The sequence below is a fragment of the Lynx rufus genome, unplaced genomic scaffold, assembly GCF_022079265.1.
Source record: "Lynx rufus isolate CCGP_SWC_20201006 ecotype Redwood Valley unplaced genomic scaffold, mLynRuf1.p SCAF_15, whole genome shotgun sequence".
Classification (NCBI taxonomy): domain Eukaryota; kingdom Metazoa; phylum Chordata; class Mammalia; order Carnivora; family Felidae; genus Lynx; species Lynx rufus.
The window spans coordinates 54,361,651-54,384,495 of record NW_025814829.1 but is presented as its reverse complement, the minus strand read 5'-3'; the positions used below and the strand labels follow the sequence as shown (position 1 = coordinate 54,384,495).

The 22,845-nt window shown below is 36.4% G+C and overlaps 1 protein-coding gene across 2 annotated transcripts in view; it reads right to left on the bottom strand.

Moving 5' to 3' along the window:
• The window catches only part of FMN2 (formin 2), a 393,006-nt gene that overhangs the window by 157,141 nt on the left and 213,020 nt on the right, over window positions 1–22,845 (bottom strand). For both annotated transcript variants that reach the window (XM_047076425.1, XM_047076426.1), the window contains one exon: window positions 12,305–12,366. In XM_047076425.1, the coding sequence (XP_046932381.1) occupies window positions 12,305–12,366 (62 nt within the window). The remainder of the gene's footprint in view (window positions 1–12,304; window positions 12,367–22,845) is intronic.

The window sequence follows — 22,845 nt, the reverse complement described above, 5'->3', positions numbered from 1 at the left end:
AACTGTCCTTCAAACGTAAAGGAAAGATAAAAACTTTCCCAGACAAACAAGAGCTGAGGGAGTTTAGTGCCAGTAACAGGTCTTACAAGAAATGCTAAAAGGAGTTCTTCAACTTCAAATGAAAAGGCACTAAACAACATATTGTATATGGAAGTATAAAACTCATTAGTAAAGGTAAACATAGATCATCTATATTACTCAAATGGTGGTGAAAAATCACTTTTATTTCTAGTATAAAAGTTGAAAGACAAATGTATTAAAAGTAACTATAAATAAAAATATAGTAAATAGACAATAGAAATTTATGTAAATTGAGAAATCAATACCATACAACGTGGGAGGCAGGGATGTAAAGTGTAGGGTTTTTATACACAAGTAAAGTTAAATTGCTATCAGCATAAAATCAACTGTAAGAACTATAGGATATTTTATGTAACCACAAAGAAGGTACTTATAGAAGTTGCACAAAAGAAGCAGAGAAAACAATTATAGCATATGAATAAGAAACAAACAAAAAACAACAATGAAACACTAAGGAAGAGAGAAAGAGAAAAGACTGACAAAAGAACTACAAAGCAAACAGAAAACAATTGACCAAATGGGTAACAAATACTTCCTTACCTATAATTACTTCAAATGTAAATGGTTTAAACTTACCAATGAAAAACATAGAGCGGCTGAATGGCTTAGAAAACAAGATGTAAATATGTGGCATCTATAACAGACTCACCTTTAGATTTAGGGAAACACACAGGCTCAAAGTTAAGTGGATGGAAACAGATATTCCATGCATTTGCAAACCAGCAAAGGAGGGTATAGTTACATCGGACAAAATAGTCTTTAAGTCAAAAACTATTATAAGAGACAAAGAAGGTCATTATATAATGATAAAAGGGTCAATTAGGAAGATATAACATTATAAATATATATGCCCCCAATATCGGAGCACCTAAATATACAAAGCAGACATTGACAGATCTGAAGAGAGAAATAAATAGCAATACAATTAAGAGAAGGAAACTTCAATATCCCACTATCAATGATGGATAGATAAATAGACAGAAAATCAATAAACAAACACTGGACATGATTAACACCCCTGACCAAATGGACCAAACGAACACATATAAAATTTTTAACCCAACAAAAATGGACTATACATTGAGATGTCAAGCACACACAGAACATTCTCCAGGACAGATCACATGTTAGAGTTCACAAAACAAATGCTTAGAGATATAAGAAGACTGAATTCATACAAGTATCTTTTCTGATCACAATGGAACGAAACTAGAAATCAGTAGCTGAAGGAAAACTAGGACATTCATGAAAGGTGTAAATTAAACCAGACACTTTTGACCAACAAATGGTTCAAATAAGAAATCAAAGGGGAAATTAGAAAATGTCTTGAGACAAATGAAAATGAAAATACAACATATCAAAAGTTATGGAATGCAGCAAAAGCAGTAGTGAAATGGAAGTTTATAGCAATAAACACCTATATTAAAAAAGAAGAAATAAACAACCTAACTTCACACATCAGGGAATAAGCTACAAAAGAACAAACTACATCCAAAGTTAGTAGAAAAAGAGAAATAATAAAAATTACAGCAGAAATAAAATAAAGAATAGAAAATCAATAGAAAAAAATCAATGAAACTAAGAGATTTTTAAAAAGATAACCAAATTAACAAAGCTTTAGATAGAATAACTAAGAAAAAAAGAGAAGACTCAAATAAATGCAATCAGAAGTGAAAAAGAAGATATCACAACTGATGCCACAAAAAGGATCATGAGACAACTAGGAAAAATTGTAAGCCGACAAAATGGATAACCGAGAAAAAAAATGTAACTTCCTAGGAACATACATACTAACACTGCATCAAAAAGATAAAGAAAGTCTAGGGGCACCTGGGTGGCTAGTTGGTTGAGCGTCGACTTTGGCTCAGGTCATTATCTCATGGCTCGTGAGTTGAAGCCCCACATTGGGCTCTGTGCTAACAGCTCAGAGCCGGGAGCCTGCTTCAGATTCTATGTCCCCCTCCCCCCTACCCCTCCCCTTCTCATGCTCTGTCTGTCTGTCTCTCTCACACACGAGATCTCAAAAATAATAAATGTTAAGACAATTAAAAAAACTGGAGCACTTGGGTGGCTCAGTTGGTTAGGTGTCCAACTTCAACTCAGGTCATGATCTCACAGTTCGTGGGTTCAAGCCCCACATTGGGCTCTGTGCTGACAGCTCAGAGCCTGAAGCCTGCTTTGGATTCTCTGTGAGTGGGAAGGAAGGAAGGAAGGAAGGAAGGAAGGAAGGAAGGAAGGAAGGAAGAAGGAAGGAAAGAAGGAAGGAAAGAGGAAGGAAGGAAGGAAGGAAGGAAGGAAGGAAGGAAGGAAGGAAGGAAAAGAGAGAAAAGGAAGGAAGGAAGGAAGAAAGGGCATCCAAATTGGGAAGGAAGAAGTAAAATTGTTTTTTTTTTTAAGATGATACGATCTTATATAGAGAAAACCCTAAAGATTCCACAAAACACCTGCTAGAACTAATAAATGAAATCCATGAGGTTTCAGGACACAAAATCAACAAAAACATCAGTTGTGCTTCTGTACACTAATGATGAACTATTTGAAGAGGAAATTAAGAAAAAAAATCCTATCTATAATAATACCAAAAAGAATAAAATATTTAGGCATAAACTTAATTAAGGAAGTAAAAGACTTGTACACCATAAACTATAAAATATTGATGAAAGAGATTAAAATGACACAAATAGAAAGACATTCTATGTTCACGAATTAGAAGACTAAATATTGTTGAGATGTTGATACTGCCCAAAACCATCTACAGATTCAATGCAAAATCCCAACTGACTTTTTAAAAATTTTATTTTAATGTTTATTTTTGAAAGAGAGACAGAGTCCAAGTGGGGGAGGGCCAGAGAAAGAGGAAGACAGAACTTGAAGCAGGCTGGAGGCTCTGAGCTGTCACCACAAAGCCCGATGCATGGCTTGAACTCACGAATGGCAAGATCATGACCTGAGCCAAAGTCAGACACTTAATTGACTGAGCCACCCAGGCACCCCAGCAACTGGCTTATTTTTAAAATAGGAAAAACACATTTAAAATTCAACTGGAACTCTAAAAGACCCCAGAGATAAAACAACCTTGAAAATGAAGAACCAATCTGAGGCAAAACACTTCCTTATTTCAAATTATATTACAAGGCTACAGTAATGAAAACAGTATAGGATTGGCATAAAGACAGATATATAGAGCAATGGAACAGAATAGAGAGCACAGAAATAAATCCAAACATATATAATCAATTGATCTTCAACCATGGTGCCAACAATACATAATAGAGAAAGCCTCTTCAACAAATGGTGTTGGAAAATGGGATATCCACATGAAAAAATATGAAATTGGACTCATATCTTACACCAAACACAAAAATTAACTCAAAATGAACCAGAGACATAAGTGTAAGACCAGAAACTATAAAACTCCTAGAACACAGGAACACATAGGGAAACGATTCATGACATTGGTCATAGCAAGGATATTGAGGGTATGGCAACAAGAGCAAAAATAGACAAGTGGGACTACAATATTTGCAAACCATGTAACTGTTATAGGATTAATTTTCAAAATGCATAAGGAACTCCCATAACTCAAGAACAAAGAGAGAGAGAGAAACCTAATAAAATGGTTACAAAATATACTAAAGACTTGAATGGACATTTCCTCCTAATTAGACATATAATCAACCAAGGTATATGAACAGATGCACAATATCACCAGTCATCAGGAAAATGCAAATCAAAACCACAATGAGATATTATCTCACACCTGTTAGGATGGTTATTATCAAACTAAAAAGAAAACAAACAAAAAACAAAACACAAGGACAATAAGTGTTGATGAGGATATGGAGAAACTGGAACCTTTGTATACTATTGGTTGGAATGCAAAATGGTGCTAGGGAAAACAGTTTGGTGAGCCCTCAAAAAAATAAAAATAGAACTACCATATAACCCAGGAATTTAAAAGAATTGAAATTCAGTTCTCAAAAGAGATGGTGTATTCCTGTATTCACTGCAGCACTATTCACAACAGCCAAGATAGGAAAACAACTTGAATGTCCATCGATGGAAGAATAGATGGAAGAATTAAAAGTATGGTATATTCATACAGTGGAAAATATTCAGTCTTTAAGAAAGAAGGAAATCCTACAATAAATAACAACGTGGATGGACCTTGAGGATATTATGCTTAGTTAAATAAGGCTGTCATAGAAGAATAAATACTGTAGGACAGCAATTATAGGAGATATCGAAGAAGAAATGATGGAATGGTTGTTGCCAGGGGCTGAGGGCAGTGGAAAATGGGGAGTTGCTAAGCAACATATGTAAAATTTCATGTACGCAAGATGAAAAAAAATTCTAGAAAACTTTTTTCTACAAATAATGATATTATATTGTACACCTAAAAACCTGGTTAGGACTCATGTTAAATGTTCTTATCACAATTGAAAAAAAAAGAGGAACAAAGGGAAAGTTTCAGAAATGTAAAAAATGTTAGTAAGTATAAAAGACTATATTGAAGTTCCTTAAATATATATAACTATTTGAACCAAAAATTACACCAATGTTTCATGGAGTTGCATATTATCTCATAAATTTTACTCATATTACAACTAAAACATTAAATATGCAGGAGAGACAGTAAAAAGCCCTATATGGTGTCATCAAGGCTTCTACATTTTATAATATTAACTCCAGGTAATTAGAGTGTCAAAGTTTAGAATTCCTAGAGCAACAAGTAAAAAATACGTAACACAACAAAGTATAGCTAAAAAACCGACAGAAATAAAATGAGAAACAAAGGAAAAAACATGTATTTAATCTTAAATAAGGTAGAAAGGGGAAACCAGAGTGACAAGTGAAGAGACAAACAAAAAATTATAGAACTAAATCCAACCGTAACAATAATTATACTAAATGTTAACAGTTCAAATGTTCCAAGAAGGAAAAGAGTATCAGAGCGGATAAAAAAACAGGATCAAAATCTTACTACCTATAAGACATTCTAACATAAGCAATTGTAACATAAAGACACAGGTAAGTTGGAAGCACATGGATAGATTAAGAAAAAACATGTAAACAGTAAGTATCAGAATAGTAGAATGGCTATTTAAGTATCCATTAAAAAAACAAAACCAAAAAAACCCTTCAAGACAAAGAGTATTACCAGAGTGAAGAATTTCATAATGATAAATGCGACAGAAAGATACAATTCTCAATGTGTTTGGGTCTGATGAGAAAGCCTCCAAATACAGGATACAAAAATTGACAGAATTAAAAGGAAAAATTAAAAATTCCACAATTCTCTTAAAATGTCCTCAAGTCCCTGGCTAACCTTAGCCGCTGCCTGCTCCCACAGTTCTCCTCCTGCCCATTCCTTCCAAAATTCTTTACTCACAGGTACTTTCTTCTCCCGTTGGCGGACTCCTCTTTCGTGCTTCCCGACCTTGGCACATACTGTTGTCTCTACTTAGAGCACTTTCAGGGCACTTGTTGGGATGAGCACTGGGTGTCATGTGTAAGAGGTGAATCACTGGGTCCTATTCCTGAAGCCAAGACTACACTGTATGATAACTAACTTGAATTAAATAAATAAACAAATACAATTTTTTTAAAAAAAGAGAGAACACTTTCATATCCTTTTTGGGTGACTCCTACTTGCATTCCAAATGTCCCTTCCTCAGAGATGATTTCCCTGCGGCTAATATGCTTTCAGGGACCATGTGTAGTTACGCTTCTCTGGCTTTCCTTCTCCCTTTCTGGTTATGTGTTGTGTGTGTACATGAACAAGAGGGAGACACCATTCATTAAAACTGGAGTAGTCAGAGCACAGAAGCCACTCCTACTGAGCACTGATTGTAGTACAGTGCCTGACATTTAGTTAGCATTCTGTAAATATTTTTTTATCAAATAAATAATGAAGGAAAGGGAATATGTTATTTATTTCTCTTTCATTTATTTATTTTACTTTTTTTCTTTTTTCTTTTATCTATTTATTTTTTAAATATGAAATTTATTGTCAACTTGGTTTCCATACAACACTCAGTGCTCATCCCAAAAGGTTCTCTATCTTTCTTTTAAATTTGAGGGACAAACTGAGCATGCTTTGACAAAGGAGAGCTGGGGAAAGAAGCAAGCACAGAATGAGAACAGCTCACTGACTGGAACATAGGATGATACAAAGATAGTCACAGAATTTTTTGGATAAAGTGATAGTGACAAATGAAGAAAGATTGCTGCATATGAATCAGATGGCTTAATCTCCATATATATGTGTGAGTTAGGAAGATGGGAGTGTGCAGGGGAAAGGAGCTGGAGTCACAAACAGCCTGAATAATTTACTGTACTCTTTCAAAGAACTCGCTCACTCATCATTCATTCCACACCATTAAAGAACACAGAGAAGATATACAATTTCTACTCTAGTTACATGGGGTTCCTGGGCTGTCCCCATCGGATATAGCATAGACAAAAATAGGTAGAATTCTAGGCCCCTTGGGAATAGTAACTTCATTGGTTTCATGTAGTTGGAACTACAACTTCTGGGGATGCCCTTGTGTGATTTAGGATAGGAGAGGAGGGACAGAGTATTAATGCACGTTCATATCATGTCCTGCTTAATAAAACTGTAGCATATTTTAATCTAGCTATGACACAGTTGAAAACTTTGAGGAGAGTCTGTAGGAAGTAGGAAGGAGTCCCAACAAGGTACACTAGAGATGTTCATTACGCTCTTATTTTGATCAGTCACCTGTAAACGTATTGGCTACCTGCAATTGAAAAAATTGTTCTGCACTGTGCACTAAAAAATAAACTATAGGGGCTCCTGGGTGGCTCCGTCAGTTGAGCATCTGACTTTTGGTTTTGGCTCAGGTCATGATCTTGTGGTATTGTGAGTTCGAGCTCCATGTCAGGTTCTGTGCTGGCAGCATGGAGCTTACTAGGGAATCTCTCTCACCCTCTCTCTCTGCCTTCCCCCCACTCGTGCTGTCTCTGTATTTCTCAAACAAATAACTAAACTTTAAAAAGATTATAAAACACAAACTGTAGCTGGTTCTATGGTCTTGGGTTCATCTTGGCTTCACTGAAGTACGTATTATTTAGTATCAACTGGCAAGACGAAGCCCAAGCTTCTTGTTAGTCTACTGGACACTCAAAAGTCTCAAGGTAAATTGAGAAAAGGGAAGAGTTTCTCCAGCAATTCCAAGGGGTTCTTGAGGCCATAATCTCTAAAATTATGCCAAGAAACAAACACGCTCCGTTTTCCCCACAACAGAATGTCGCTATTTTAATTCAATTATTGAAAAATTACACACAACCCAATGAAATATTTCTGGTATAGTAATGGTCAACCTTATCTATGCAGTAATTCTGAATCTTTGAAGAAATATTTCTGAAATCATATTTTTAAGAAAGCTACCTAAAAAGCACAGCATTTGAAATACAATGACATAAACCATTTTCACCTCCTTCAATTATAAGACCATACTAAGAACAAAAAGAGGCCATTCTTTAATTAATTAGTAGTTATTATGAATATTACATATAAACCATTAAGCTAAAGATGGAGTATAAAAATCCTACTAAATAATTTATAAGTCAGTTGAAAGGTCACATGCACGTATAATGGTAATATAAAGCAAAAAAAAAAAAAAAAGAGGCAAGTGCCCAAGGGAAGGAAGACAAAAAGCACTACAAGATTTCAAAGAAAGATGTCCCAAATATAAAGGAAATTATTGGAATAACTGACAAAATTTTACTGGGATCTGAGGATTAGATGATAGTAATATTCCAGCATTAATTTTCTAATGTTGATGGTTGCCTAATGTTTCAAGGTATGTTTATTTGTAGGTAATATGCACCAAAGTTCAGGAATAATAGGGCCTAATATTGGCAATTTATTTGCAAACAATGCAAAAAAAAAAAAAGTTTGTTGCACCACATTGGCAACTTTATTGTATCTTTGAGATTGTTTTAAAAGCTAAAACAAATTTTAAAATGATTGAGAGTAAAGTGGTATAATTCTGAAAATTATAACTTTTATTTTAAACAGTATTCTCTATTAATTCATGTTGCCTGTACACATACAGGTATTTATTCTTCTTCACTTGGCAAAATCTTGAGACCCTTGATTAAAAAGGTCCAGTTTTACTCTAATTTACAAGGCACACAACTTTGTTGCCCTCAATCTTACCAGCCTCAGAGGCAATCTTCTGCAATTTGACATTCATAGTTCTATGCCTACACTTACTTTTATTTCTAAGAAAAATTAAGCATAATAATATTGAGTGGTCTAGAAAACTCTTCTACATTCATTTGATGGTGTCAAAAGTTGATATTGTTATTACGAATTGTTAGGAACCCCATTTAGAAATGAGAGTATGGAAACTGAAGAACAAAGGCATATATCTGTGTAATTGTGGTGCTGGAACCTGAACAGAATTCCTCTGAGTTTTTTTTATCCCATCTTTTCCACCACCCAGTGCTGTCTCTGGTCTTCCTGAAGGCTCTGTTCAGCAATCACCATGAGTCAGGAAATTCTGTGCTTAGAGCACATTCCTTAGGAGAGGTGAGCAAGTGTCAACTGAGCTCTGAGTTGTGAGAACCTTGCTGTGCTTCAATTTCCTAGAAAGGGTTAGATAACAATAGTATTTCTTCCTCATAAGTCACAGGTAAGGCATTTAGAGGATTTAATGAATTAATATATGTAAGGGACTTGAAACAATGGTTGGTGCATAATAGACATTAAACTATTACTATTTCTAAAAATTCAGGGAATTTTAGGAGCTTAAACAACTGGAAAGAAGGAATTTGAACAAATACATTTTGCATGAATAGGGAATATGTATTATATCTTAAATTAGGGGCAGTTCCTTGCTTTGTTATAGGCATATTCATTCACTAAATGTGGAGAACTTTAATACTGCTATGTATTACTCAAAAGAGCACAGATTTGGGGGGCACCTGGGTGGCTCAGTTGGTTAAGTGTCCGACTTTGGCTCAGGTCATGATCTCACGGTTTGTGGGTTCGAGCCCCATGTCGGGCTCTGTGCTGACAGCTCAGAGCCTGGAGCCTGCTTTGGATTACAGAATCTCCCTCTCTCTCCGCTCCCTCCCCACTCATGCCCTGTCTCTCTCTCTCTCTCTCTCTCTCTCTCAAAAATAAATAAACATTAAAAAATTTTAAAAAAGAGCACATATTTTTGCCTCAGCATTTATCCCTAGAAAACTGCAAACACTTATATGTAAATAGGTCTCTAGTAGTCTTTCTTTAATGACCCAGAATTCTTAAACTAGAAACATTTTAAATCTTCATTTACCCTTTTCAAATTGTCAACCATACTTTTTATATCTAGCAGGTTACAGTAAATTATGACTGGGCTACTGGACCCCACTGGAAAGAACAACTAATTATTTTGCACATGATCCTCTTAGGTTACTAAAGAAATGAATATAACACAAATGGATGTTCAATACAGATCGTTATTTCCAGTGGGTATCAATCAGTTCGAACAGGAAAACTGGATCGGAAAACCATATGATAGCCCAAAAGAGGTTTTTCCATTCATTAATTCATATAAACTTTATGTAACATTTACTAAATACTTTCTATGTGCCCAGTATTTTTAACTCTAGATGCTGGGGATATTGCCATAGATAAAACAAATATTTCTCCCTCTTTGTACTTTAGTGGAAGTTAACCAGGAATTAGTATCAGTTCTATTATTAGCATGAATATCTATTATTTATAATGGATTCTTTAAGCTCCTTACCATAGATGGCTAACAAAGAAATCTAGCCTTTTACTACTTGAACTGGTATTACTGTGAACCATCCCCACCACTGCGTTTTCCTGACATACTGGAAGCCTAAACCATTGTTTGACAACAACAACAAAGAGAAAACCACAAATTTAACCAGTTCTAGCTAGTATTCCTTCAACTTTCAGGAAGTATGATAATGAGAAATTAGACACAAATCCTGGATGGCTATCTAGTTTGTTCAGAGTCAGAAATTTCTATTTCATGAAATTAATTTGCTCTGAAAGGCTAAAAACTCAAATAAAATACTCCAAATCACTGCAAATTAAACTTCCCTCATAAATATAGTTATTCCCAATTTCTGTATTTTTCTGTATATATTTCTGCATTATGGATACACCAGGTTACGACATTCGTATGTCTTAATATAATATACACAACACATACATATACATACATATATATTATGTATATATGTAAGCACTTATATATACACATATGCAATGTATGTATAAGAAAAACAGTTAAATATATATGAACATCATGCACCATTAGGATCTGCTGAAGAAATTACTTTCTCTGGTATTCCCACATTTCTTCCATATGGCTCTCCTGGTTGGGAAAGAGTTGGCATCAAAGATTCAAGAGAAATGAAAACTCTGTACCTCTAAATGGATATGTTTTGGGGCGCCTGGGTGGCTCAGTCGGTTAAGCATCCGACTTCGGCTCAGGTCATGATCTCACGGTCTGTGAGTTCGAGCCCCACGTCGGGCTCTGTGCTGACAGCTCAGAGCCTGGAGCCTGCTTCAGATTCTGTGTCTCCCTCTCTCTCTGACCCTCCCCCGTTCATGCTCTGTCTCTGTCTCAAAAATAAATAAACATTAAAAAAAATTTTAATGGATATGTTTTACATACCCATTTCACTGGGACACTAAAATACTAAATACATGATTAATTTTTTCCAGTTTTCCATCACATAGAGACAACTACATAATCAACCAATTTTTAAAAATATTTTTTAAAAAAATTTAGAGAGAGAGCATGTGCACAAATGGAGGAGAAGGGCAGAGAGAGAGAGAGAGAGAGAGAGAGAGAGAGAGAGAGAGTCCCAAGCAGGCTCCACACTCAGCTCAGCACCGAGCTCAATATGGTGCTTGATCCCACAACCACAAAATCATGACCTGAGCTGAAGTCAAGAGTTGGATGCTTAACCAAATAAGTCACCCAGGCACCCCATATAATCAACTATTCCAACTTCCCCTCTCAGTCTTCATTAATGACTCATTCTAACTGAGCACCTATGATCATTGTGCTGACCAGGTACCAACTCTACACTTGATCAATAGATTCTATGCAATGGACCATAAGAAATATTTTCTCTTACAAAGGTCTAAATTTTCTAGGGGAAACCACATATAAATATGTGTAAAACACAGATCAAAAACACTGTTCCCAAGGGGGGTGGTCAGGGAAGAAGTCTGCATCCTGTTCACTATGTATATCTTTCAGAGCCAAGAATTCTTTGACTTGGGGCTGAGAAGTCAAGGGCCAACTAAGGTCATGCCCCTAAAGAGAACAGAGGCTTAAATACCAGGCACATCATAGGCAAGAGAAGGAACAAAATGAATAAAAAGAGCCCAAAGATACCACGTATAAAATAGGGCCACACTGAGACTTTCTCCTAAATATATATAGTTCTAGAACTATATATTTCTATAGTAGTATATTTATAATACATACATATAGCTCCTCAGAAGCACTGTAAAGGCCCTGATAAGAAAAGCACTTTCTTACTATGTGAATCAGTGTTATTTAATGTCATGCCCCAGCTAAAGCCATTTCATGTTTCACCACCTAGACTGCACTTCCCAAAGGCACAGACTATATCACGCTATAGTCCTACTTCTCTGATTCCTTACTGTTTTTTCCTGCCAACATAAGAAAAAGTGCTCCTGGAAGAAAGCTTGAATGTTCCGCCACTTGGTGAATCAAACCACGCAGTTAGGAGAAACAGACTCAAATGAATTATACCCCAGCTATACCACATTAGCTATGGGATTTTGAACAAGTCATTTGACCAGCTATACCTAAATTTCCTTATATGTAAAGTGGGGATAATAATAATACCTACCCAGAGTTTTCATGTGAAGATTAACTAAATTAGTGCGGAGCAATGCTCAGCTCAAATTAACCTCTATGTAAGTACTGACTATTATATTTCAAAAGAGGGAATGTGAATGGCCTCACACGCAACATGCTTTGAACCACAATCCATGAAATTATGAGGCCATACATTTGTCCAGTAAGTTTCCTAGAAAGTATTTTAGCAAACTGATACTTTGGTAAATTCAGTGCACCCAGATAAAATTTTCTTAAAGGACATTAAAGCAATGAGTCTAGATGTGCATATTGGCAAGTATTGTGTATGTATTATATACTCACACATAAAATTCCTTCTATTTACTCACATTCTCATAGAGAGCTTGAAGGGTCTCCAGATCAACCACAGAATTGTCCAAGTTCACAACAGCTGTGGGGGGGGGGGAAGACAAAAGAACATAAATTGCCATAAGCCAGCTGTGAAAAGATATCTGATCATCTTGGACAACACTGACCACCTCCAGAACAGTGGTCTAACTTCAATGCACCCACTTACCCACTACTAAGACTGTGCCCAAGGAATTTCAATGGGTGCAGGGGTAAAGTGTTAAGGCTTTCATTTGTCTTTCAAATACAAAATCCCATGAATATGACACGCAGTCTGTCTCTCAAGGCCCAACTGCATGAATTTGAAAACTTTGCTTAATACTAGAAAAACAGGCAAATCACACCTGTTACTGCCACATCCTATTTTGTGAGATAAATGCTCATATCTGCCAATTTACCTAGACTTATGACAAAAGTTAAATCGAATCACTGAACTGAAGGACTTAATATAAAAATGATGGAAGCATTTCTCATTATAATTCTTTAAATTGTTATAATAAAAGGATAATTCTTTGATTATGGTATTGATGTTAGCACAAATGCACCCTTAAAAATCAATTCTTAATGTGCAAACTACCCATGTTTATACAAGGAAGAAGGGGAATTGATAATAGGAAACTGGGAATATGTTCCTAAATGCATTTCTTTTGGTCTGAGAAGCATGCTGGATTATGGAGTCGGTATGTTTTATAATTCAGTTTGGGCAAATTCAGATTAATCAAAAGCATTCTGTATTACCTACATATATATATTAGCCACAAATGATGTGAATTTCCCCTGATCAGATCTATGCCAAGTAGCCAATGAAGCTCCTATAGGGTTAAAGGTTTCTGGGAGAAAAGTCACAAAGTGGATAATCACAAATTGGTTAGATTTATTTTGATAATTGAGGCATTTTACAGTGTCTTTTCTCTCAAAGCCTAAAGTATATGAGACATTTTCTAGTGGATTCTGGCAAAATCCCAAGAAAGAATTTAAAAAGACAAGTGGGAAATTGAAGCATATGATGGATGAGAAATCTAACCAAGACAATTTAGCATTTCTATTTGGAGCTGGGAACAGAGCCCAGATTTGCCAACAGAGATCATAGTAAGTAGAATATGATACTTCCATCCTAATAATATTCCACTATCTCCATTTCCAAAAAATTATGTCTCAAATATCTATCGAAGAATTTGATTAAAATTCTCAGACAAATCTTTTCACTCCTTAGACCACATAAGACAAACATATCACAATCTGTTTAATGACTCAAAGTAGTAAAAACATAGCCAGCTAACTTTGACTCTATTTCAGAAATTAATTAAAAGGGATTAACAAATGATTTTTACTGGAGGTAATATGGCTATAATGTAACAAAATACATAAAATCCAAATAAAGATAGCAAATTCACGTATGGAATTACCCCCCTTTGGATTTGTGCAGTCTAGCCCTTAAAGAAAGTCTTACAGTGAACCCAAAGGTCTCTGACTTTGGAATTCATTAGATAATAATCCAGTATTTCAACATTCCTCTGGTGATACAGCAAAAGATTGATAGGAAAACAATGAAAGACATGCTGTTGGTCAACTTAGTATAAGATTTCATTCTCAGAATAATGTAAAGACACAATAAAATCATTGATACTCAAGTCAAAATTCATAAAAGATACAATTGTCCTCTGAGTTTACCCTGGTTTTAAAACATGTTATTCCTATACGTGTTCCCCACATGAAATTTTGCTTAGATATATACACTGAAGTTTCTCATCTGTTTACCTCACGCAATGTCAGGTACTGAAGAATAATCTTAATAAATACCATGTGGACCTAACCATAAGTATATGGTCCTAAGCAAGTCCTCAAAAGTTCCTAACCCATGAAACTTCACTTTTTAGTCATCCTCAAGGAAATTTCCATGGAAGAAAACACTGTTACTATTTTTCCACACAATTTTCACTTAGTTGGCTTTACACTTGAGAGACGCTAACACAATCTGATGGGAATTGCAGTTTTGAGGGAACAACATAGTCATGCTTGTGTGGTTGGATATTAGAGATTCGATACAGGCAGATGAATGGATTCTGACTGGCGTTCTAGAAGGGAAATAAAGGCAAAAGATGTAATTTGGGAAAGGTTAAGGTTACTTGAGGTGCTATATTTACTCAATCTAAAAAGCAAATTTTAACATTTCAGAAATCAAGAATCAGACTAAAATCATATCTTTCTAAGTATTTAGTGCTGTCATCTACTGCTAGAGCGAAATCTTAAAATCTGTGATTAGGCACATTGTGTATTTTCAACTGATAAAATTCTAAAAACAAGGAAATGAAACAAAGCATTTACTCATGTAGCCCATAAATGTAGTGTCCTTATCATTCAGGGACCATAATACCTTATTACACTGGTTAACAGTTACTTCGGTAACAATGATTTGAAATTGGAGCTATTTGGACGTGCTTGATTACTCGGCCTCGAAAGGCTGCAGAAAACTGGTTTTGTGAGAGAACACTGCAATCAGATTTCTAGGTATGGACATGCTAAGGAATTTTGAAATAGAAATAGAAAAGATAGAAATAGAAATGGAAATGGAAATAAATAGAAATGGAATTAGAAATACAGGTTTTAAGGTGGCAAAACATTCAAGAAAAAGTGCCTCGCAAATCCCCTGACTCCATGTGCAAAATTTCAGCCTTCTTTGAGAGGAAAACACCTTTTTTGAGATTATATCTAGGTGATAGTTCCTCTATTCCCCCAAAAGGGAAAGCTATTTTTATGGGATGGTTTATGGATGTGGAAGGAACACGGAACATAGAACTTAACTGGGTTTCAATTTAAATTTTTCTTCACTGCTACATTATTTCAAGTAAGTTACTTGACAAGTTTTAGTTTCTTTATGGAGGACAGGGATAAGGGTAAAAGAAAATAATAGAAAATATTAGCAAGATTTGGGGTCTCACGGGGACCAAAGGCAGGAACAAGTAAAAGAATCTGGCATGTTGTTGGTTAACGTTATTTCCCTCTTCAAGTTCTCACAAAAGTTCAACTCTTCTGGCTTTAATACGCTTTATTATCTAACCCAAAGGTAAACAACTTTCTTTTTTTCCTACTTGAGTTTTGTGCCCTCATGTGCCAAAAATAAAAATTCCACCTGCATCTATTAAGGGTTCCACTCTCATATGAATGATGAATTATTACAACTACATGACAGCCTGGCTTACAGCTATTGGGTATCGTTCATCATGCTCTGTCTTTTTTACTTGACATTTAAATTATTAGGCATGAGACTAAGATTTCACAACATAAATAAACCCCAAATTTGGAAGGATATTCAGTGATAAATCTTTAATTCAGATTACTTTATTCTCTAATATTCCATTAGGTGCTAATGTGATTACACTTAAGATTAGAAGCCAAATATTTCACACTCATTCCCTACTCTTTGCTGTAAGACTTCCAGGAGCAGCCATCATTGTCTGGGACTCATCACCTTTCCCACCCAGCCATTCCCCTGTAGGTCTACCAAGCAGTTTTAATTGCTTTCCCACAAAATATATATAGATAAATGTTACTTTGAATTTGGCCAAGAAGCATCTGTTTTGTTTCTATGTAGAAAGATACAAGGGCTAAGATGGTGTTGAGAGGACATTCTGGCCTTTTTTGCATATTAAAAGATTATTAACTTATTTGTAAAACACGCTGACTTTCCAGGATTAGAACATATGGAGGTTTTTAACACTCTCTTTAAAAAACCTATAAATGACCATGTGTTAATAATCACTCCAGACCAAAATGGATAGCATTTTAATTTTTAAGCCTAAACTTTTATAAAATGTCCAAGATATGATAATGAAGTAGAAGAACTTGGTACTCTTTCTGGCTTTTCTATCAACAGGCTGTGTATCATTGATCAAAATACTAAGCTTCTCTGAGATTTTATCAAGTGGGATAATAACTTGTGTCTGTAGAATATATTTATTATGTGGAGAATATAAGCAATTTTATAGTAAGAAGGCTAATCCAAGAAGCCATGGAATAATTTATATAATTAATTTTAAAATGTATTATCTGTGAACACATTGGTTAGAAACTGGAGATTGAGCTGGGAATGTGTTAGATTAAAATTAGGTTCAGGATTAAATTTTTGCTTTCAATAATCAGAAGCTGAGACCATAGCTCTTTCCTTAATGAACTCCACTGGTATACACTCACTGAGTGAGTATACACTGAGATCCAATGCACTTCGCATTAAAACATGCTGTTACAAAACAAAGAGTGAAATAGCCTATTTTAGATCTCAGTCAATTTAACGTAAGGTATTAAAAATGTATCAAAAGGGGCACCTGGGTGGCTCAGTTGGTTAAGCACCTGACTCTTGATTTTGGCGCAGGTTTTGATCTCACAGTTCATGAGTTCAAGCCCTACATCGGGCTCTAAGCTGACATTGTGGAGACTGCTTTATATTTTATCTCTCCCCCTCCTTCTTTGTCCCTCCTCCTCTCCCTCTCTCTCAAAATAAATACATAAACATTAAAAATGTATCAAAATAAACTATGCTAACAAAAAATCTATTTCCTTTTGTTTCTAAGATACTGCATTACATAAAAAAAATTCTAGACCTATCATGGGAAATGGCTGTATGCTGGGCACATGACATTGTACACACATACACACAAACAGGTGATAGTCATAGGCCCATATCACATTCCCTAGACACTGCTATTATATTTGCCTTCTTCAACACCAGAAATGTGGTACATGTTGCTTATTCTAACTTACTATGATGTTAAATCACTCGGACTACAGTGAAATAAAACATGTATGTCTGAATTTTTGCATAATAACAAGAACCCAGTCTCTGTGCTTCTAACCAAAAAAAAAAAAGTACACAAAAGGGAAAGGACTATATTTTAAGAGTTTCTGTTAAAAGAAACTCATGTAAAACAAAAGTTCACAAAACATTAATTATTAGCCAAATTTGTAAATGTGTCATATATTTTGAGCAGCCAGATAAAGTAGTTCGCTTCTTGGTGAAATTCTGTATGATGCAGTTACTCCTACTGAACGCAATATTTTAAGCCATGGAACACTGTTAGTACCTGCTTTACTCCAGTCTGTATTTTAAGCTGGGATCTCCCCAATGGGATAGGACTAGAGCAGCCTCAGGACTGCTTTTGGTGGCCCCTTCCCTCCACCAGCTCTGAACTCCAGTCACTGTGGTTTCCTGCCTTAATCCCTCCCTCTCACATGACCTGCTACACTAGGGGTGGAAGCCCCCAAAAGTAGAAAACCTCATGGTGTTTATTATCAAGAGGCTTTATTAGTCATCCATTTCTGCACAGCAAATTACACTAAAGCTTAGTCGGGGCTTAAAACATATTATCATATTATCAACAAACATATTATCTGTGCCTCAGAAATTCAGGTACAGTTTCAGCTGGATACCTTTGCCTCAAGATTTCTCCTAAGACTTCAGTCATGGTGTTGGCTGGGGCTGAGATCTTCTATGAAGACTCTGTAGGGGGATCCATTCCCAAGATCATGTGGTCGTTTGCAGGAGTCAGTTCCTCAGACTGAGGGCTTCAGCTCCTCACTGGTTATTGGCTGAAACTGTGGCTGTGGGCCTCAGTTTCTGGCCAGATGTCTCTCTCTATAGGTAAGCTCGCAATAAGACAACAGGGTGAAGGAAGTTCACTTCCTTCAGAGTGATCTAGAGGGGGCGCGCAAGATAAGGCCACCTTCTCTTTGCAACCCAATCTTAGAAGTAACATCCCGCCATCTCCGTTACATTCCATTCATTATGAGTCTCTAGGTCCAGCCCCCACACAAGGGATGGAGATTATACAAGTGCATGAATACCAGGAGATGGAGGTCTTTGGAGGCCATCTGATAGGCTGCCCACCATAGCAGGTTGGTAACTCCAGTTCTTTTTCCCTTGGATTTCAGATGTCAGCTTACGGTTCTCTATTATTCTCTACCATGTATTAATTATATCGGTGTTTTTGTTTTTCTATTAGGCTTTCTAAGAACACACAGGACATGTGGAGCCATCATGATTCACCAGAAAAAAGAAATGCACTAGAAGAAAGCTGACTTCTCATACAGGCATAATCTATCAAATCAGCTAAGCCTCCTAGTCTCATTGATAATAAGTTTATATGAGGCATGATATACAGACATACAGAAACATGAGATAATGTTGACAGGCATTTCCCTGTACCATAGATGATCACGCCTAATTTATTGTGAACTTCACAAAATATAGAAGAACCTAGTACATACGAGGCTTGGGAAAAAATCTTCTTTGAATGTCAAAAGGTTGAAATAGGTTGAGGTTAGTAATTCCTGAAACTTAACTGTACCTTTAACTTGACCGGACAAACTGAATATTCCTTGAGCTCACCCTGATTGCCCTTTTGTAAACAAATAACTTCACTCTAGATGACTTCATACTACAAAAAGATAAAATAATAATATGGGATGTCATATCATTATTTGACAAATGTCAGTGGAAGGCAGTGGAATACACCACTTATTACTATCTGTGTAACATAGGGTATCTCAATTTGCTTCGAATCGGCAAAATAGACCTAATGAAAGCACCCACCCTATAGGATTCTTGCAGGAGATTATTCAAATAAATCACTCAGAGGCAGTGACATGCCTGTAGCAAACACTCAGAAAATGTTGGTTGTGTTTATTGTTATTATGGACCCTCTAACGTTCCTACAAGAAAACTATTTTACTAACATCTCTCCAAATCAGTATTTTGATTGAGAGATTTTAGAGAAAGTAGGTTGAAAACATTCTCAGCAAAAGGAAAAAAATCACAGTTCCACTTGTACAGATAGTCATAAGGGAGACTAAACACATCTCACCCACAGGGAAACCATCAACACTGATTTTGGTTAAGGTATATGGGAAGGGAGCAGAGTCAGCAGAAAGCTTAAACACACAATAAGTGCAAATCAGCCTGTATTTACAGTTCATGCCCTCTTCTCACTGACATAGTAAGAAAGAGTATAAGGGCTTAGAGAAACCATCTTTTTACCCCATTTGGAATTGAGAAGCCACAGGAAAAGCTAAGATGAAGTTAGCCTTGCAAATTGCTGAGAAGCAAAGCAAAGACCTCTGTTCAAGTAGAAACTCATCTTAAATAAGAGATCAGAAGCATCTCTCATTTAAAATGGTTCCAAGCTGTCATCATGTCCTAGCCACTGGGGAGCAAAATTTTCTGAGATCTCTTTAAGGAATTGCAAGTAACTAGTCATTACACTTTAATATCAGGAAAAAGGACACATGTGAAGATAATTTCTACCTCTCTGTACATTTCAGTGAAATAAAAAATTTCACCTTTGGGGGGAAGTAGAGACCAAACAGGGGAGGGAAACACACACACACACACACACACACACACACACACACACACACACACGACTCCTCCATATCTTCCTAAGGTATTCCAATACCCACTGTCCTCACATTCTTCTCTACCCTAGCTTCTTAATCCCACCCCCTCAAGCTTTTGCTCTGATTATTGAGTCGTCAGTAATTTCAATCCTGTGAAATCCAAATGCACATTCCTCAATCTCAGCAGCATTCGACACAGTGAATAATTCCTTTCTCCAGATACACATGCCTAATCTGGCTTCCAGAATGCCGCTCTCTTCTTCCTCCTGCTCATAATGCTCCCCACTCTTCATTCTCCTTAGCTGGCTCCTTCTCTCTCCAACCTTTTATTACTGAAGGATCCTAGGGCTTGACCCTTTTGCCTCTTCCTAACCATCTACATTCCTATTCTTGGTGATCTCTTATAGTCTCACGGTGGATTTGAAACATTTTCCTCTCTAGCCTCCAACCTCCTTCTTGAACCTTCCCCTTGTAGAAACAACAGTCTACTCAGCATGCTCACCTGGAACTCTAAAGGTAGACCTACTGTGCCCACACTCTCCCCTCTCTCACATGATGGAGACCCATCTGCTGGTTGGGCTATCCTTAACTCCTTTTGCTCACATTCCACACCCAGTACATCATAAATCCTCATGGTTCTACATTCCAAATGCATGCAGATATGATTTCATTTCATCATTGTCATTGCTACCACCCTGTTCCCAGACACTCCCAACTACTGCCTGGATTACTGCCACACCCTCCAAAGTGGAAACATAAAGTGGTTCTCCAAACATAAAAACATGGCAACATCATAGAAACATTCAATAGAAGGTATGGGAAATAAATGAGAGAGTATTTCCCAAAAGTATATCAAAAAGAGGAGAAAACATTAAGAACATTAGACCAATTCAGGATGGCCAGCATCCCAATAATAGGAGTTTTAGAGAAAATAATCAGTTTTGACCAGTTCCCAAGACTAGATCCCACATACTCCCTTCTGACCATATTCTGCCAAATATACAGCACCTGGCTCATATGCTAACACAGCCAGAAGTCCTGCCCTGGGTGATCCCTGTGTTCACAAAATTCATTCATGAGATCGCCTGCTCCACCAAAAGCATTTTTAACTTCAGGGACTCTGAAACTAGAAGACATACCATAACTTGGAAACTTTTTCAGCTTATTTTCTCTTTTAAGTCTTTACCTAATAATAGAAACATTTCCCTTTTCTTACCTAACTAAATTTAAGGTCTTTAGGTAACTATGTTGAGGAATACTTCTATAGGTGGGTGAAGAAGTACAAGAGTGATTAACACAAACTGAGTACAGTTGGTAAAGGGAAAGATATTTTCTTTTTCTTTTCTTTTTTTTTTTATGTTTATTTATTTTTGGGACAGAGAGAGACAGAGCATGAACGGGGGAGGGGCAGAGAGAGAGGGAGACACAGAATCGGAAACAGGCTCCAGGCTCTGAGCCATCAGCCCAGAGCCTGACGCGGGGCTCGAACTCACGGACCGCGAGATCGTGACCTGGCTGAAGTCGGACACTTAACCGACTGTGCCACCCAGACGCTCCGGGAAAGATATTTTTAAAAAGAGTATCTGAATCCTGGTAGAATTAAGCAGGAATAATAGCTGAATTCCAAACCCTTTGCTGTCTTAGGAATGAAAATGAAAGACACGGGGCCTAAATGAGGAAAAAACGTCATTCATCATGTTGGTTTATAACTTAGTCCTCCTCGCCCCCTGCTTCAAAGTTTGGCTCATTTTATACTATTCTAGGCAGTAATGTCAGCCATTTAGTTAGAGTATAACAAAGACGTCTGAAATATGAATATATTCTTGACAATCCGCCATTTGATAATATGGCAAAAGTGCTAAATACATTTGCACTCATTAAAAACTTTTCAACCGTAAAAAGAATATCTGAGTAAATAATGACTTAAACAAAGTTGAGATAGGTTGGCATTGACTCAGAAAGTTTTTAAAAAGCTTACAGACAATAAAAAGTTTTTTATGGTCTTTAAATACCTATTCCTTATGTGGAAAAACAGCTGCCATAACTCCATCTATCACTTTCACATTCCAGGCAAAATGGAGGAAAAAGGTAAGCAGCAAGAAAGCATGTGCGATGCCTATTAAGTGTGAATCCTTAGCAAATTTCTACTTCTGTCTCACTGGCCAGAATTGTTTCCAATGGTTACCTAGAACAGAGGGGAAGTTGAAAAGTGTGGACAGTGTGGATAAACCACTATCTCTAACAAAATAGCAATTTCAAGCTGCAGCCTAAGTAATCTCTGAAACACTCCCTAAGTACCATGGCTCATAACGACATCTCTGACCTCTTGATTGAGCCCTTTAACATAAATACAAATCACCTGATATATTTCAGATACTCCTTTTGTACAGAATTATGTGCTCTGTCCCTCTAAGGAGATTTTAAATAGCCTGATAGGATCTTGCCTTAAATACATCATACACTCATGCCAGAGTGTTCCACAAACAGTAGAAAACTAAAAAAGCATATAATGTGAAAAACAAAATCATTACGGAACCTTCAGAAAGAAGCCATACTAGCTGACCTTAAGAAAGAGACACTATCAACCACATATCTGTGTTATTGGTCCCATCAATCCATGAAGGCAGCAACACCTGAGAAAGCAAAAGCCAAATACTGGCAGAGGCAGTGGGATCTGTTGCAAACAATCTAAGCAAAGCCATCTGCATGACAATGAAGGAAGAAACTGAGACATAAAAAGGAAAAGAAAGATATTTGAAGAGGAAGCAGCTTCCTCTCCCTCCTTCATATCTACAGTCTGTGGTAGATGCAAATGGTCAGTTTTTACTCATTCAGTAATTTCTAATACTGCTCTATTTGTCCTGCCAGGAAGATATAAAAAGGAAAACAAAAGGGAAAAAAAAAAACAGTTTGGCAGCAATGCCTAGAATTATTAACCTCACATTTTTATTTGAAATTCAGTAAAGCATAGAAACCTTTGGTAAATTATCACTGTGCAATCTGACGACAATGGAGCAAGAATCCTTTATAAGGAAATACTGATGCGGTAACTCCCAACTAAAAATCCTCACATCTGGGGAGTTACTTAAAACACTGTTAAAATGTATTACTTAGCAAAAAATTCCTAATGATG